Below are 20073 nucleotides of genomic sequence, written 5' to 3'. Positions count from 1 at the left end.
GTGTATAACATGTGAAGCTGCTCAACAAGGCGATTACCTACACTAGACTAGACGGCATAGTGATAAAAGGTGCGAATTATTACATCATTTAGCATGTGTTTGATCACTCCAAGTAAACACCTAACTTGATTAAAGGAAAGCAGAATCCTTCATCGGCTAAAAAATCAATTATCTAAAATGTTAATGAATTGCCAACTTTTTATTCAATCATCGGATCACTTAATTTAAGTTCAAAGTACAAAATTACTGTCTACGTTATTATATATGTATTTTTTGAGTATATAAATATATACACTGTAAAAATTGTGTTTAGGAAATAAACACTTCTATTACATGTTTAGATCTAAACGTGTATAGTATTGTGTTTAACAACTAAACACTTATGTCTTAACGTGTTTTATATCTAAACGCGTTTAGAAATTAAACATGTTTTACTGTAAAATGCAGAGTTATCTTCCCGGAAATGACACACATATATTTGAACGTTAATTTGAGCGGCTATCTAAACAAAGAAAACACAGCAAGCTAAGGTGATGTATCAATGAGAGTTATGATAACCCAATTCAAGGGATAACCATGACGAAATAGTGAAATACGTGAGAGGGCATCTTGTTACTGCAATACATTAAAGGTTTGTTTTCTTCTTCTTTGCATTAATTAACCACGATGAGCAACGTAAATAAAGTTGACTTGGATATCTTGAATTCGTTCATAAACTTGTAGGAGAGGAAATAATATTAAATGTCATTAAGAACATCTATATTTATATCAGTATAGTTTCACTATAACTTGAACAATTTTGTTTTTCTAAGTAATGTAAAATATCAGTGATCGTGTACTTTTTCTAGAATCTGGCTTTCTTTCCTACAGGTACTGTAGTCCAGATCGAACTCAAAATACAATGTACTTGGTGTCATCTTCAAGCGCAGTTTTGTTGTACCATAATCAATACTTTGAAACTTCATTTGTTGAAGACTACGGAGTTAATTCGAACGTGTTTACAATTATACCCTCGTGCATTTGAAATGGATTACTTTCTGGCAGTTATTGATGGGATATAGATTATAATATGTGGTGCTTTGGGACTTGCTGAAAGTTAATAAAATTTGAAATTTTTGTGATTGACATGAGGAAAACTCTGCAGCCGATTCAAATTATAATGATTATAATGAATATATATATAAATATACATTTTGTATTTTTAATTTAAAAATTCTTTAATAAAGCTTTTTAGAAATATTCATTGAAGTTTTGATATGACATTGTTAGCTTAATGTTATTTTCTTAAATAATTTTGAAGATTAAAAGTTGGTTATATATGTGTACGCTATAAATTATTTGTCATTCTGATTGAATTGTTGAGATTTATCAAATCTATTCAGTTCTATCACCTACATTATTTGTGTAAATTAAGTACATGTACATCACACATTGTACATATCCCAACGTTCAGTGGCTTTATGGAAAATAATTAATTTGGTTACATATTTTGAAAATTTTGATAATTATGCGCATTTAAAAACATATACTTTTTGTGCCTAAATTTAAGAGAGTGTTTTGTTTTTCTGCAGGTACAAATTATACTTATGATGTGTTTAGATTTTAAACACATCTGCTGTTATGTGTTTAGAATTTAAAAACTTGTGTTTACATGGTTTATGTGTTTAGATATGTTTAATTTCTAAGCACACAAGTGTTTAAATTCTAAACACTTTCTAAGGCATGTTTAGGAATTTTACATATTTAGAAATTAAACATATAAAAAAGGAGGTGACAAGAAAGTGTTTAGAAAAGTGTTTGAATTGTAAACACATTTTTTACAGTGTACTGTTTGAAAATGTAAGAGAGAGAAAGAGAGAGAGAGGAAGGGAGTGAGCTAGAAGAAGCGAGAAAGGAGAGAGAGGGGGAGAAGAGAGAGAGAGAGAGATGGACATAGAGAAAAGGGGATAGCAGATTCGACATAGGAGAGAGGAGGATAAAAAGGAGAGAGAGAGAGAAGGGGAGAGAGAGATAGAGAGAGAGAAGGGGACAGACGTCAGTGACGTAACATGGCTGTCAGACAGGTGTCCAATAATTGTTCTATAAATAACCACAATCCATTCAATGAGAAAACAGGAATAGAAATTAATATCGCAGTCGCCCATAAATCATCTAAATAAGCGTTACGTGTAAAGATTGAGAGAGAGAGAGAGAGAGAGAGAGAGAGACAGAGAGTGCTGTGCTATCTTGGTGATCGTTCAACCAAGTGATAGTGAAATCTTTACTCCATGCAAAAAGGAAGGATTTTGAGGTAGACCGTCAGCCGGTTTTTTATTTATTTATTTATTTTACGTAAAAGGGTCTATAGCTATAATAGGAAGCCATCGTGAGTCACTCCGGAGTTTCTGACGTCCGCTCTACTGGAATCCGAGCCACTCTTCAATATTTGGCAGTTAATTGTGATTTTCAAAACAATACATATTTTTATGTGCTTTTTTTAAACAAAGAAATAACTGAAACGTTACCTTATATTAAATACATATATGTACATGTATTTACATATGTTACGGAGGAAGTGAAATAACAATCCAGCGAAAATAGAGGTGACACTTAATTCAATATTATACAGCTACGCACAACAATAGGTGGAGTTTCTTCTCCAAGACAGTTACATTACTCCGGAGTTTTATTATTAGCCTCGGAAGAAATATTAAAAGATCAAAATAAGCCTTAAAACGTGAGACTAATATGATTTAATGATGTTTGACAAAGAAATGGGCGAAGGGGCTATATATTACTTATATGCAAAAAAAAAAATTGTCGACAATCCAATGATGTATGGGATATTATTATTCCTTTTCCTTTTTACTTTGTCAAATTTTAAAACTAATGTGTAACTTTCTACTCCTACATTTTATTTAATGAGCAAGGGGTGTATGGGGTAGTTGATATTTTTCAATTTTGTGAAATTTATATGGACAGCCATAATTCGTGGTCGTATTCCCCCATGCCAAATAGCCCCTCGGAGAAGAAAACTCACTGTTGTCCTTGAAAAAAAAAATAACGAAGATAAAGACCTTTCTTTATAACGAATTCAAAATTCCGTGAATTATATTCGGACATTTTCAAACGTAGCTCCAATAAATCAATAAATTAATAGATGTGTACATAAAAGGTCTCACAACAGAGACAAAAGTCTCAGCTAAAGCAGGCCGTAAAACAATTTAAATTTTCATGACATGGATATATCATAAATATATATTTTTTTAATTTATGATATTAATTTAAAAAAGAAATTTCACAGTTTTCATATTTTAATCGTAGTCATATGATATTTTGTTAAAAGGCCTGCAGGACTATATACCTGAAAATAAGTATAACCTACCTCTGTGACGGTGTGTAAATCCCTTTAAAAAAGGAGGAAAATGAAATTGACACAATAAGGAGTCACATGACAGTCATGTGATTGATTTGAGTAAGTGATGAATGAATGACAGATGACAAGAATACACCGTGAAACACAAAAGCAGGGCAATTAAGTATAAAACACAGAGGATTGGCAATCAAGCGTGAAAGGCAAAGGCTGAGCAATCAAGCGTAAATTTCCGCTCTGTCAATGATTGACCTGAAGGTCATCGTCTGAGAGGCTTTTGTTGTTCTTTGTTATCCTTAAAGAAATTATATTCCTGTTCTAAATACTATATGCCATGAAAAATTGCATTATTCTTGTTTCTTTGAATGTCAATGATAATGAATCGGGTTAAATGATGAATAAGAAAAATAAAGAAGCTATGGGAAGTCACACTAGTCAGCATTCGCTTCCTGGTTGGTCGGTTCATTTATTTTTTTTAAATATTGCTTAAAATGGCAATTAAAATGGAGGCTCATAAAAATTTATTTGCAACTGCAGAGGATTTTTAAAATTCTAAAACTTGCGTAATTTATATTTTTAGGTTCACTTTTTACGTACTATTGAGTGTAACATCTACACGCTTTTTCTGAAAATGCTGATTAAAGATTCTCAATTGTTTAAAATGTTTCAAATCAGATTTTATTTCACCCGGGTGATTAGGCAAAAAAAACCCACTGTTATTCTTCTTATGTCGTTTTGTGGCCTTCTATCTTCACAGATATTTTAAATTGGGTCAAAATTGTCAAAGTTAAGAAAGGAAACAACATTCAATTCTCTTTCTGAACGTCACAATACTTGAGACTTTCAAAAACTCTTTTGGCCCGACGTGATTAGTCACTGAAATTTTATTAACTTCGGTTAAAGAAAGCAAATTTCCATGATTTAAAAAAGGGATAGAAAAACTGAACACATCCATCTAGTTTACCTAGGTATATTTTTTTTTATACAATAATGCATTGCAATATAATAGACATCCCAAAATGATAGAACTGTATACATGCAAAATAGTTTCTCTGAAATCCCCATGTCATGAAACTAAAGATGAGTTTTATTATTTTATCAATATAAAAAAATACTAATGGTTGAGAAACGATGTATTTAAGACTTCTTCCTTCAAATTTACAATCTGGATTTCGTTAACACTGATTTTTAGCTCACCTGAGCCGAAGGCTAATTGAGCTTTTCTGATCAAAGAGTGTTTTGCATAGAAATCATTTTGGAATAATCTTCTGCTCAAGAACAATAAAGCCATGATTAGTCATATTATTATAGAAGCATCCTCAGGTAGTGTAGATTCAAATTTGTTCAAATTTACTAGTGGGGCAGCAATGAGCGATCAGAGTTTTATATAGGAATACATAGGGAATTTTTTTTTAAATTCTGCTCGAGAACAGCAAAGCCATGATTAGTAATATTGATATGGAAGCATCCTAAGGTAGTGTAAATTTAAGCCCCCCCCTTCCCCCCCCCCCCCCCCCCCCCCAAAAAAAAACAACTCTTCAACACTGAATTGATTTACTTTATCCTAGCCGACGTGCTCACATGAGCAATATGGCCCATGCGCCTCTTGTTTATAATGGTATTTTATGTCTACAAAATTCAGCTCCATTCTACAATTAGTAAAAAGTAAAAAATATCCTTGTTATATACCTTCGAATCAAAGCAAATACAAGATTTTATCGCACCTGTTGTTAAGTTCCATTTTGCTTTATAGTTTTTTTTTTTTTTTTTTTCAGAAGTCAAAAAGATTAAACTAATGTAAATAAAAACGTTTAATTTATTACAATACGTATAATTTATAAAGAATAATAAATTCATCCATCTGGAATTTCAGAATCCCTATCTTCGCACACAAATGGAAGATATAGTCCGTTTTTATCAGTAAAATACGAGTAATTCCTTTCCGGAATCCACCTCCATCGCTTCCGTTTCACGTCATAGGACAGGAGGAGTCCAAAAGTCCTATCTACAACGTTATACGTCAGGTCCTCTATCCAGTTATCGTACGTCACAATGGTCCCGTCATCAAACGCAAGGACGTCACCATATTTATCCAAGATGTGAAGAATGTTAACGCGAAACACCACTGTTCCGTTTAAATCGTGTTCTGTAATTTAAATTAAAATCTTTACATTGTAAAATTCGACAATAAACATAACACATTTAAAGTTGGGTAAATGCAGGGTTAGACAAAAATAAGTATATAAACTTTAAAAGCGTGGACAAGTACTTACAACAAAGCGACACACGAACTCGTATCTTAGCATATACGTGTATGACAAGTACACAAAGGAAAGAGTTTATACTCTTAACAAGAATATCTAGAAAAGATTGGAATTACCTTAAATCTTTAAAACTACCCCTGCTGTTTTACCCTTGTATATTTATTCATACTGTATATACATGCATATACATTTATACTGTACATACATATATATACATTTATAATGTATATACATGTATATATATTTATACTGTATATACTTGTATATACATTTTTGCACCAAATCATGAAAACGACCATTGAGCGTAACGAGCTTAGAATAAATTACTCAATCGGGATCGATATCCGGATTTTTTCTCTCGACTCACCCGGATGTATTCTGCCTACGTTGAGATGGAGGCCGTAACTGTCTCCATACCATACCATCAGCTCAGAGCCCGGATCTACTTCCTTTATAGTCATGTAGAAAATCAAACCTGCGCATGGTACTGCTTGCGCATTTTCTTCTTGGTAGTTGCGTGGAGAATTCACAAAACGCAGCCAATTACTGCTGTCCAATGGCATAGCGTCTATGACGTAAGTTCCGTTTCCTTGCAATTTTTCAACCTAAAACAATACACAAAATTCTTTGTAATGGTTGTTTAATACTTATATGCGGAAGATGAAGCCAGCTTTAATTATCCTATCTGACAATTGGAACTAACTGTTTAGTGAAAATAGATCTTGCAGGGCATTTATTTACATGAACAAAGGTAGAGAATAAGTGAATTCTGCCTGATTCAAGGTCTAGGAGTAAGAACGGATAAAAACCTATAACCAGTGACAATTGCCGATATTTTAGGTAAGAAACGTACCACAATATCTTTTTTCTGTGATCACTTGTTTTATCTTCATGTATTACTGTAAACCAACATTTTAATTTTCGGTTTGAAAGCCATGAATGACTTTTAATTTTCGCGGCCGGGGAAACATTCGACATATTAATTGATCAACTAAATGAACCATGGAGATAACGAACAGAATTCAAGATCAAATGTCCATTCAAACATTACAAATTAGGAGTAGAGCAAACACGGACCTCTAAAATATCAGATAGAACCATGTGCCATGGAGGAGTGAGCATCCCCTGCGGACTGGTCATACCCGCCACATGTGCTCCTTGCCATGAATAAAAAATGGTTTGGAAGTAAAAACAATAACTCTAAAGAACTATATATGGTAAGGGCGTATTCCTGCCCCCATAATAGTCAAATTTTGAAAATCTCTTGAAATGAGAAAAAGTGCATATATTGTATAAAACAATCCAAATTAAGACAATATATTATGAAATTGGAAAAATTAGCTGGCTTTTCTTGTCTCTGTGACGTCACAAACTATTTGGATTTCCGTTATTTTTAAAATAGAGGCCAAAATGCACAGAGTTTGTTCAATTTTGACTATAGTATTTATAGAGCGCAAGCTTGCTCAGGTATCATATTCACATATTTCATTGATATTATCATTCTACACATTATATCAAAAGATCTAGTCTGAGCAGACCTGCGCTCGATAATTTCCAATCAAAATACCGACGTAAAATACGCTATTTTCTCTCAAAATCATTGTAATTTGGAATTTACGTCATTTTATTGACGTCATATCTAACTAATGATGTCATAGTTGATAAAAATATTTAATGCTTTGAAGTCTGCAAATATCCACCTGGTTTAGAACATAATTAAAGATTTCTCCATCAAAGTTTTATTTTGGGGGCAGATACTGGCCACTACAGAATATAGTCCTTTGTACCTTCTTCTCGCTCACAAAAAAAAGTCTGGCTACATTTTTTTTTGCTTTTTTCATTTTATTTTTTGCGACAATTTAGCACTTGGTCACTTACCACCCAAGAATACGGATCTTTATCACTGATATCTGTCCTCACCAGACCATCATAGGATCCCAGGACTGTGTACTTAGAGAGCGGGATGTGTGTCCACGCCCCCATCCCGGCCCCCGGGATTGAAGACAGGGTGACCTTGAATCCATTCGGAGTCGTCAGATTGGCCCGGTTCTCGGGTTTTGACCCTAAAGGAATCTAAAGGATATACATCACATGGATACAGAAGAGGATATACATCACATGGATACAGAAGAGGATATACATCACATGGATACAGAAGAGGATATACATCACATGGATACAGAAGAGGATATACATCACATGGATACAGAAGAGGATATATATTACATGGATACAGAAGAGGATATACATCACATGGATACAGAAGAGGATATATATTACATGGATACAGAAGAGGATATGCATCACATGGATACAGAATAGGATATATATTACATGGATACAGAAGAGGATATACATCACATGGATACAGAAGAGGATATACATCACATGGATACAGAAGAGGATATATATTACATGGATACAGAAGAGGATATACATCACATGGATACAGAAGAGGATATATATTACATGGATACAGAAGAGGATATATATTACATGGATACAGAAGAGGATATATATTACATGGATACAGAAGAGGATATACATCACATGGATACAGAAGAGGATATACATCACATGGATACAGAAGAGGATATATATTACATGGATACAGAAGAGGATATACATCACATGGATACAGAAGAGGATATACATCACATGGATACAGAAGAGGATATATATTACATGGATACAGAAGAGGATATACATCACATGGATACAGAAGAGGATATACATCACATGGATACAGAAGAGGATATATATTACATGGATACAGAAGAGGATATACATCACATGGATACAGAAGAGGATATACATCACATGGATACAGAAGAGGATATATATTACATGGATACAGAAGAGGATATACATCACATGGATACAGAAGAGGATATATATTACATGGATACAGAAGAGGATATATATTACATGGATACAGAAGAGGATATATATTACATGGATACAGAAGAGGATATACATCACATGGATACAGAAGAGGATATACATTACATGGATACAGAAGAGGATATATATTACATGGATACAGAAGAGGATATACATTACATGGATACAGAAGAGGATATATATTACATGGATACAGAAGAGGATATACATTACATGGATACAGAAGAGGATATATATTACATGGATACAGAAGAGGATATATATTACATGGATACAGAAGAGGAAATACATTACATGGATACAGAAGAGGATATACATTACATGGATACAGAAGAGGAAATACATTACATGGATACAGAAGAGGATATACATCACATGGATACAGAAGAGGATATACATCACATGGATACAGAAGAGGATATACATTACATGGATACAGATTATTTTTCCCTGATATATATCCTAAACAGTTGTTTAGTAATTCTGTGTTTTGTCAAGTTACGTTTTCCTTTATATACAGGGTGTTTCTGAAAACATGCAACCATTTTGATTGACTTAATTTTATTCGTGCTTCATCCAATACCATCCACCAACATATTAAATTAAAAGGCACAATTACAAAATTTATTCTCGTAAGAATAAAATTATTCCGGCAAATAGATAATGAGCTACGAAAGAATAAAGAAAACCTTTAAAATTTCACCTAGTTACAAAATATGTTCTAAATGACGTCATTTTTGCTGAATGAATAAATGTAATCGATGCAGGAAATTTTTCATTATCATAACTAGTGCACAAAATTTCTTTGTTATGAACCTTGACTCATTTTTTAAAAACGATTTGTTCATGTGTTGTAATGGGGTGTGTTTTATAAACTGTGACCTTTAAGGGGGGGTTAAGTCAGGTGAATGTTGAGGCCAAATGCAGATTTTCGGATTTGGAAGAGAAGAATAATCCTCAAATATTTGTTTCACCCAGTCTAATGTGTAAGATTCAAACCATATTTCAGCATCCGATATACACGACTTTTCATTTTTGAGTTGCATTCGTTTACAAGGTCAGTTATATTTTACTTAAGGATTTCATTGGAGTCACTGAATCAACGTCTCTAACATTCTCAATGTTTTCATGTGTTCTATTCTCTTCGTTCTTCCAATTTTTCCTTTTTTATCACTTGCGTTCCATTATATTCAAAATTTTGTTAAAAAATTGTACAACTTCAACTTTTTTTAAAGTTCTTTGCATTCTGGATTCTTATCTATATTGTCCTAAGCAATCACAGGAACTAGCGACATGCTTTGATAAAACAGTGTCAAAACTCCTGATGATTGATCTTTAGTAAATTTCATATTCAGAATGATATGACCTATTTTTCAATGATGTCAAATATGACTTTATAATTAATTTAAATGATAATTATTTCCCAAATTTTTGTTATCAATAAAATCTTAGGCCTATTTTCTATAATTTTAAATAAAACTTTTATATATCTCTGTTTGCATATCAATAAAGTGAGGAAAGCAAATGGTTGCATGTTTTCTGAAACACCCTGTATATATCCTAAAAGTGGATGGTTTAAGTTAGGAAATGCCATTTCATTGTTAGTAAGTTACATCATTTCATTGTTAATTAGTTACATGTATGCCAAGTTTGGTTATACTTACTAAATAATGAAATGACGTAACTTACTAAACAATGAAATGACGTAACTTACTAAACAATGAAATGACGTAACTTACTAAAAATGAAAGACATAACTTACTAACAATAAGATTACGTAACTTTCTAACAATGAAATGACATAATTTACTAACAATAAGATTACATAACTAACTAACAATGAAATGACGTAACTTACTAACAATGAAATGACATAACCTACTAACAATGAAATGACGTAAGTTACTATCAATAAGATTACGTAACTTACTAACATTGACTTACGTCATTTCATTGTTAGTTGTTTAGTAAGTTACGTCATATCATAGTAAATAAGTCTACACTTTCTTTAAATCTTCTGGAAATCAAATTTTTCTTTTGAATGGACATAAACACAGATCTGAAGTTTATATCCTGCAAAACTTTTAAGAAAATTTCAGGCCAGGATATTTTAAACCGATATATTCTAAAAGTGTACTTTTATCGGAAAATAATAAAAACTACGAATATCATGTGTGTTTGATTGCCATGCTTCTTTGCATTTTCAGGAACTTAAATTTATCCTTCAGATTTAATATGTTTTAAAGGTTGGAAATCTGGTGTATTCATAAATGATATAAAAAGTATAATAAAGAAAACTCAGAATAGAAATATAACAAAGCAAAACCAATGCACCGGTGTTGTCAGTTCAGGTTTGGTGCACCTAAACAACAATGAAACAAGAGATCATGTTTACAGACAGAGCTGTTTTAGGGTAAAGAAGAATTTTTGTTTTTCTTTTTTTTATTCAAAATTAAAATAATTAGAAGCTATCCAACACACATGTACTTTTCACGGCGTCCTGAAAGAAACTGAAAAGCGACGCTATCTGAACGACCGTGTCCAGATTTTTCCCGCGCACGATTTCCATTTGGCATTTACCGAATGTTTTCATTTCCAAGAATAACTTGCATTTGCTTCTCCTAATTTGGCAACGCCAAAAACTTCCAAGGATAATGCGAGCGCGATAACTCTTTCTATACACAGTGCATTCCAATGTACATAAAATATTTTAAGTAAAACTTAAAATTCATTTTTTTTAAGCGAAGAGAAAAAAATTCAAAACAGTAACGCAAAAGTGTCAATAGGAAAAGTTATTCATTGTCAATTAGTTTCGTCAATTCATAATCAGTAATGAAATACGGAGATAATCAACAGTATTCAAGCTCAAAGTCCATTAAAACAATACAAATGGGGAGCAGAGCAAACACGGACCTCCAAAAATATGAGAGGTGGGATCAGGTGCCATGGAGGAATGAGCGTCCCCTGCCAACCGGTCACACCCGTCGTGTGCTCTTTGTCATGATCGGGAAATAGCGGGAAAATCCGTCGACAATTTAAAGGGAGTTTAATTTTGTTGTTCGGAGACATACATGATGCTGCACTTTGTTATTTTAACATATGGTGAAAGATATGAATTCTAAGATTTTTTCATACATGTACCAAAACAAAAAACAAAAACAAAAAAACAACGAAAATTAAACCACCACAAAATATTCTGATTTTAGAATATTTCAATTCATTCATAGTAAGTTACGTCAATTTATTCTCAAATAGTCTAAGCATTCCATGAAACTACTAAATTACAAAAGTTTCTATCAGATTGACTTGTGTTTGGTGATGAACTGCACGAAAAGGAGATCTGTGCTTTAATAATTTTGAGTTGATGAACTATAAGTCGTAATCGATATCTAAGATTCTTACTCCTAAACTGCTTAGACTGTGACTTACCTTAATATTCAGAATAATATTACTCATATTTTTAATTATTATTACTTATATTATTACTCATTATTACTTACAATATTACTTATTTTTTTATGTATTATTACTTATATTATTACTTATTATTACTTATTACTAATTATTACTAATATTACCTACCTCATTATTAATGAAATGCCTATATGTTTTACTTTCTCTGCCATACTTCATATAATCGTCACAAACTAAAAAAAAAAATATTTCAGTGTCTAAAGAGAAATCTTTTTTCTTTTTAAGAATCAGGTTACAAATTTTATTGGATCTTCTTATTAATAAGCTTAAAATGATTAAAACTGTCTCTTTCAATTTGTTTTGACTTTCATTTTCAATTTGTCCATCCGTTTCACTTTGTGCATTTCACTTTCAGGTTTTATTCTTCTTTGACTTTCAATTTGTTTTTACTTTTATTTTCAGTTTACGTTGACTTACACCTGTCCATTTCATCATCGCCATTCATTATAACTTCCAGGTCTTTATACAGGGTCTGTAATTATAATGAATAGTTACAAATGTAATCTGTAATCATATTGTAATAGTTACAAATGTAAAACATTCATTATAACCTCCAGGTCTTTATGCAAGGTCTGTAATTATAATGAATAGTTACAAATGTAATCTGTAATCATATTGAAATAGTTACAAATGTAATCTGTAATCACATTGTAATAGTTACAAATATAAAACTTTCATTATAACTTGTAGATCTTTATACAGATTTTGTAATTATTATAAAGGAATGTTTTTAAGTTTTGTAGGAGTTATTGGTGTGTAAATCACACAGACTTGTCACGTAGGCATATTTCATGAAGCGCGGTAACTTTTAAAATTCATTGGATTAATATTACCAACAATAATCATTACATTTTGTTGAGAAGTAAACATAATTTTTATACGATCCCAAGGACATGAACATGAAGCTCTTCGAACTTAAACAAATTAAAAATATTTGTATTATAAAGTTTCATGTTTCAAAGATAAAATGTTATTCAAACACTTTTTAAATAAACACACTAGTGACGCTTTCTCTCTCTGCCCCCCCCCCCCCTTCTCTCTCATTTTAGATAAACGTTTTTCATCATAGACATCTACCATGTATTTTACAAGCATTTTAGAACTTATGTACAAAAGTGATCTCTCTCTTTCTCTCTGTGTGTGTGTAAACATTTTATAACATGTACAAAAGTGATCTCTCTCTCTCTCTCTCTCTGTGTGTGTGTGTGTGAGGGTGTGTGTGTAAACATTTTATAACTTATGTACAACTCTCTCTCTCTCTCTCTCTCTCTCTCTCTCTCTCTCTCTCAGTGTATGTAAACATTTTATAACATGTACAAAAGTGATCTCTCTCTCGCTCTCTCTCTCAATTTTCTCTGTGTGTGTGTGTGTGTGTGAGTGTATAACTTATGTACAAAAGTGATCAATTTCTCACCAGTCTTTGATCAGTCATAACAAGGAGCTCGTTTTCTAAAATAGAAAAACAGAACTGTTTTAGCGTCACAAAATGGTTTGTACAACTGTTTTCCTATCTGTATTTTAGTCAATTATTTCAAAGTCTATGCCAAAAAAAGAAAAATTAATAAAAATCACAATATTCAGAATTATTACTGGAATGTGAGTTTTTTGTACTATACATTATTTATCATCTAGATTTTGAGTTCCTGTCACGTGATACATACCCATAATATATGACGTCAACGCCTCTTCCTTTTCAGCACTGTCAATCACCACCATGGATCCGCCCATTTGTTGACAAACTGCAACACTGCTGTTCTTGGTAGCTGGTTCTGTGTGCACTGCAAAGCACCATCGTCCAACTCTGATAAAGCCGGGTTTACATGGTGCGCATGCGCCAAAACCTTTGAGTTATAAAAAGGACAATGTGCATTTGGTGTCATAGCTTTGTACCTTTATTTATTAAATGGGACATAACAATTTCTTTTTAATGGTTAAATGTACTGAATTTTTTCTCCAAATATTTTGGGTAAAGGGGGGGGGGATATAAATCGAAACATTTCAGGAAATTTATTTTACCAATTCTTAAAATTTTAAAATTAAAGACCGAGGGTGGGCTCACATTACCATGATTAATGTCCGTACAAATGATTCGAAGCCAATTAAGTTGCTTAAATTTAAAAGTTTGTGGTAATGGTTGTTTGTAATGGTTGTATAGGGGTTGTAAGGGGGTAATTTCAATGCAAAGGGCTCCGATAACTCCTGTATTTCAATTTTTATCAATATTTACTAAAATTGTTTAAAATTCATGGGAAAGGGATAATCTTATGATCACCGAAACTTATTTTCTAAGAAATATAATGATTCCACATTATCAAAAAAAATGGATAAATAATAAGAAATCGAATATCACAAATTTGATAATTTTGAAATGATATTATGCACAGTTTACATAATGTTAGCCAATGATTGACATTTTATACACTTTCTTTAATATTTTACAGGTATGTCATTCAGGTGTGTATTGTACGAATTCGTTATGTAAACTGGTGATTATTTATATAGTGTGTAAATTAATTTTGGAAGTTAGGCTTTTTATTCAATGTTGTTATAAATATTGGTGTTAGATGAATGTAAAGGTTTAAATAATCCCTAAGCTCTAGAGATATAATATTAGTTGATGCATTTTGTCCACAAGCAGCCGTGGATCTATTATGTAAGTAGATGAATTGATATACTACATGTAGATATAATTTGAAATTTAAAATAAATCTCCAAACCAAACGTATTTTGATATGAATGTCTTGTTTCTACTTTGGTGGTAAGGGGGGGGGGGGTCAATAGAACAATAAATGCAATAGTAAAGGACAAAACTCACCAACATAACAATGTTGTATCAAGATAAACCAACACAACACTCTCTTGGCCAGAGATCTGCCGATCTGAAGGGAACACATTATGGATTTCATAGGGTTTATAAAACCTTTGTCCTGGAAAGAAAAATGCATAGATATAACTACCTATTTATGATAGATAGTGCATATTATTGACCTCCAGCAATATATGAAGGTTGTTGACATCATACTGTATTTTGAAGATAGACTGTGGCAATTTTGACATATACTAAACAACAATTGCCAACTTTTTAAACAAAGTTTATAAATTGAATGAAAAAAAATGTGTGTTTTACCTCCAAAGATTTACATATTCAAATATAAAAACGTAAGCTGATATAGGGACTATATATATACTAAAATCTAAAGTACCTAGTCTTGTCCATAAACCCCTCTCCATCTTGAAAAAAAAAACCTATAATACATGGACCCCCCCCCCCCCCCTCTGAATACCCCCGTTAGTAAATGGGCCCGTTTAAACACAGTTTACGGCCTACGAGTGTAAATTAGTTCAATGTATAAGCATTGAAGACGGTCATCTGCAGAAGAGGCGAACATGCATGACTGATATAATGTGATAGAGTGGTTAGGGAAGTGGATTTTTAAATTAATTATGACAGAAATGTCTGCAGATAACAAATCAGTATGCGCTATTGGTTTATTTCTGGTATCGTGCTATATTTCACTTTTTAATGTACGAGAGCTATGACAGTCGCCATGCAGTTTAAATCTGTATCGTTGATATGTGAACTTACATGTTTCTAAAATTCTATCATGGGAAACGCCTTTGTACGAACAACCTTAAATCTGCTCTTAATAATAAAGCTTTGAATGTTTCTAGAAATTTGGGGGGTTTTGACCAAAAGTTTCATAAAAAGAATAACTTCGATTCCATTTTTTTTAAAACTTTTTTCCCATGACCCCCACCCTTTGAAAAAGAATTAAGCCTTGGTTAATCACATTAACCCCCGTACAGAAATAGAATCTAACACTTAATACCGGGTTTGGGGTTCTTTCTGGTAGCTTCTCTTATTCTCTTATCTTACCTTATATTACTTCTACTAATTTGCTAAGAAAAAATTGGTTCATTTGAAACCTATTATGAATGTCAAAATGAGTTTAGATTGTGACAACATAAAATGATTAAGCATTTCTTCTCCCTTACTACTTTGAAAATTTCCATTTACCTGCCCTTGACTGGAGATTAGGTTGATAAATATGCAAGGGAGGTGGAGTAAATACTGTAAGAATGGGTCTAATATTAGTCTTAAGCTTAACAAGGTTATGTTTGTATAGAAAAATACGTGATATCTATCTTTTTCTCTTCTTTCCATATGGCACTAGTATTTACAAAGGTTTCAAAACGAAATTAACATTTTGATCATTTGCACTTAACTTTAGGTACAAATGATTGTAAATCAATGTCTGATAATTTTGATTGTTCGAACAATATTCCCGAGTAGCTCATTTGCTGAGGGACGTGGCAAGCTACCCTACACGTCACTTGTCGGAATTTAGTATTCACAAAGTTACCCCGAGATAAGAAAACACGTGGTGAATTAAGTCACAATACCGTAAGAAGAAGACCGTTCACGGTAGCTCGCTCGCTCCGTGATCGAGAGGTCGTGAGTTCGAATCTCGACCGCGACTGACCTAAGTCGATAAAAAATGGGTAGCAACCGTTCCTTTGCCATGCGCTCGGCACTTTGAAGTGAAAGTTGCGGGTCCTTCGGATGAGACCTTAAAAACCGAGGCCCAGTGTCGCGGCAGGCGTTGGCACGATAAAGATCCCTCACTGCTCAATGACCCTGAGTGCCGAGTAAAGGTCAAAATTTGAAGCCCTTCACCGGTACAGGTGTATATGGTGACTTCTCTATATGAGTGAGAAATTCTCGAATGGGACGTAAAACAACATACAATCAATCAATCAACCGTAAGAAGAAAGAAGAGTTTTTTGTCTCATTTAAACCATGAGTGCTTATTATGTCTATTGATCTCCTTTTAACACAAATTTATACATACCATATAGGACTATCATTAAATACATTAATACATTAAATATCATTAAGAACAATAGACAAACATGCGCTGATTATGCATTTAGTAATTAAAAAAGTCCGCATTATGAATTCAAGAAATCGTGTTGACTCCGGCCTATGAAAACGGATTCAAACTTTATAAATACAAACTTTTATTTATTGCATTTACGTAAAATTTTTTTCGTATATCGTTAAGAGCAGTTAACCTTTACCGCCAACCCTACCATGCAAATAAAATAAAATACATGTAATGCCTTTGTAAATAGATTTACAACCATGATATTTACTAGTTTTGATTTTACTTACGAATTTTGACTTGAAAGGGATACGTAAAAAACCGATTTACGACAAAGCGAAGGTTATAAAATGGCAGCCTCCAAAGCAGATGAAAATTTTAATTTAATTATTTATCATTTAATGAACCATTGATTACTTTAAAGACGGCCATGATTCATTACGAATTCAATAATCGGATTAAAGAATATGTAAGGTACCCGGATGTTTACATCCCGTCGGAAGTATACAAGTAACTGAATGATTTAAATCTCAATATCACTGTTTTGTATCGAACGTATTTAATGTTGAGTCAAAACTCTAATGATATACATGTATCACACAGAAACAAGGATTTTAATGTACTTGCATTTTTTTAAAATTAAAATAAAAGAATGATTCTAAATAAATTAATCTTAGGAAAAGTAGCAAATTAAACTTGTTTCTGGGACCTTATCTTTTCACAGTATTCATTCAGGTATCAATCTAAACTGCAAGTTGTACGTAGGAAAACTACAGTGTATATAAAATTAAGTTTTGATCACAACAAGTGTCTAATTGGTGGCCCGAGGGCACCAGATCATACCTATCTAACAGTCCTTTTGAGCATAAACATTAGTCCTTATATCTAAGACTCGTGAAGGAGGGGGTGGGGGTGATTAACAGATTGTTGAATGAATAAATATTTATTTCAGAGTGCAGAGGAGTATATGTATTAAACTGTCAATGCATATTTATTTTTAAATCCCGGATAATATACCGGTATATTATCACATCAGTTCAAAGGAGGTCAAAGTAATTAAAATATCCTCACCTCATTAATTTGACACCCGCCGTCTCCTTAAAAAAATTTTATTCTTTCTATAATAACGGCTACAGCATCACTTTGTAGATTCTGACACGGTTCTCCTTAAATCGCAATTCATACCCCCTAAATTCTCCAAGACGTCACGGTCCGCTGAATCATTTATTTTCTCATAAACAACATCTAGGCATATAATATATTCCTATTCTCCTCGCCCGTCTAAAGTCACTGGTGGTTAATTGTCATTCTTCGTTGATTTTCCCCCCATCTTCGGTAATTTCCGTATCTTAACAGAATTTGATCGAATTTTCTTGATTCTTATTGGTCGGCACATTTCGTCATTTTTCGTAAAATGACAGTCCATTCATCACTTTTAATTGTCGTACCTGCGTGTAAAATGTTCATTCAGCAAATTCCACTACTGTTTGAAAAGTGCTCTTTTAACCTTGTTTTTCTGGAGTTATGAAATTTAATGTTTGTCTTTAGTTGAGTAACACAGGTGTTTCATGTTAATTAATGAGGACATTGTGTCCGATGCACATAAAGTGCTCTGTGGTGCACGTCACAAAGCGTGTAAAATAACTACTGACAGAAACGTCAATTGAACGTGTGAGTTATTAACAGTAAGGAAAGGACAATATATAGATATGTTTTACCTACCATAATAAAGTCCCTGTAGGTCATAAGTGCGTTGTATACTGTCAATTTATCAAAGTCTGCTCTGTAGGTTTAGAATTATGAAAGAAGGTATTGATCTGAAAGTTATTCAAAGGCTTTTTTTTTTAAATGAAAATAATAACAATAATAAAGGGAATAATCTCGGGTTTTCATACAGTTTTCTAGTACATGTAAAAGGTTTAAATTTAAAACATATTTTAGCTTTAAATGATTTCCCTTTTTTTATTGGTATGTCATTTATCAACATTATCTCAAGTGTCGTGAATGTCTGATTTCAGTTTTGTTTTGTTTGTTTGTTTGTTTTTTGTTTTTTTTTTTGATCGAATACTTCAATTCTATTAAAGCATCTTTTAGAATTTGAAACTTTAAGCTGCAGTTCTAATATACCTAATATAATATACATGTAATATAATATGATATAATAAGATAATTTTGTCAGATGCAGACGCATAATTAATAGTCTACATAACGCTGTAATCTCATTGCTTCCTCTCTCGGGACTGAGAGTGCCCTTGTTTTATTTTAAACCGTGGTAAGGACAAGTTATAAATTGATGTCCGGTTGTCTGAAATGCATGGTCTTGTAAAGTGACTCTTAATAAACATTTAATCAATACTGTTTTGGATAGTGCAGTGGTTTGACTTCCTAACATCTGTTGGAATCAGAGCTTGATTATCATTGGTTGTTTCAAAATCAGACCTAAAATTTAATTGGTTAGTGGAACGATCGTATCTTAATTAGTGTTAAAATGTGATAGGGCAATGGATGGACTGAAATAGTGCTAATATATAATTGGGTAATGAAAAGACTGAATTAGTGCTAAAATATGATTGGTTAAAGGAACGACTGCTTCTAAATCAGTGCTTAAATACGACTGTGTCGAATCCAGTGCAGAAGAACCGAGTCAGTGCTAAAATATTATTTGCGAAAAGAATGTTTCGGAATCATTGGCAAAATACGATTAATAGAAGATATTCTTAAAAAATGACGTTTACAGAAAATATTTTTAAAATATCTTTTTAACAGTTCATTCTCAACCATAATATGCTAGTAGTATGCAGAGAAATAATTCAAATCGTGCGTTTCATTTCTTATTCAAAAGTTTTCCGTGTTTTGTTCAGTTAAACATACAATTATTCTAGCTTGGCATGGAACAAAATGTCGACTAAGCATTCTCATTGAATAAAGACAAGGAAAAAATCTAGCTCTTTATCATTAACACGAACTGTGGGACATAGATAGGTCACTCTTTGTCAGCTTCGAAACAGCGCCCTCTTGTGACATCTTTGTCTGCATCGATAAACAAATGCACGTATATTGAATTAATTATGATGAATATAGAAAAAGAGTTCTTTGATATCTTAATCATTTCCTTTCATGGTTTAGTCTAAGCCAGGGTTAACACGTGGTCTGTTTACACGGAAAAAAAAATTCGCATGTCTTATATAGGACT

General features: G+C 32.6%; 1 protein-coding gene across 1 annotated transcript; it reads right to left on the bottom strand.

Moving 5' to 3' along the window:
• Window positions 1-5148: 5148 nt before the first annotated feature.
• LOC133198899 (uncharacterized) lies at window positions 5149-18087 on the bottom strand. Its single transcript, XM_061334826.1, has 9 exons — window positions 17952-18087; window positions 14810-14921; window positions 13656-13835; window positions 13409-13443; window positions 12412-12466; window positions 12103-12167; window positions 7495-7689; window positions 5984-6221; window positions 5149-5498 (listed from the first exon to the last, which is right to left on the bottom strand). The coding sequence occupies exons 2-9, from the start codon at window positions 14898-14900 to the stop codon at window positions 5206-5208; spliced, it is 1152 nt and encodes a 383-aa protein (XP_061190810.1). The 5' UTR covers window positions 14901-14921; window positions 17952-18087; the 3' UTR covers window positions 5149-5205.
• Between the last annotated feature and the right edge of the window lie 1986 nt (window positions 18088-20073).

This window comes from Saccostrea echinata, unplaced genomic scaffold (genome assembly GCF_033153115.1).
Source record: "Saccostrea echinata isolate AGI-Se365-2 ecotype Australia unplaced genomic scaffold, CSIRO_AGI_Sech_v1 ptg000033l, whole genome shotgun sequence".
In the NCBI taxonomy this organism is placed as follows: domain Eukaryota; kingdom Metazoa; phylum Mollusca; class Bivalvia; order Ostreida; family Ostreidae; genus Saccostrea; species Saccostrea echinata.
Note: the sequence above shows the minus strand (reverse complement) of the source record. Positions and strands in the feature narration are given on the sequence as shown.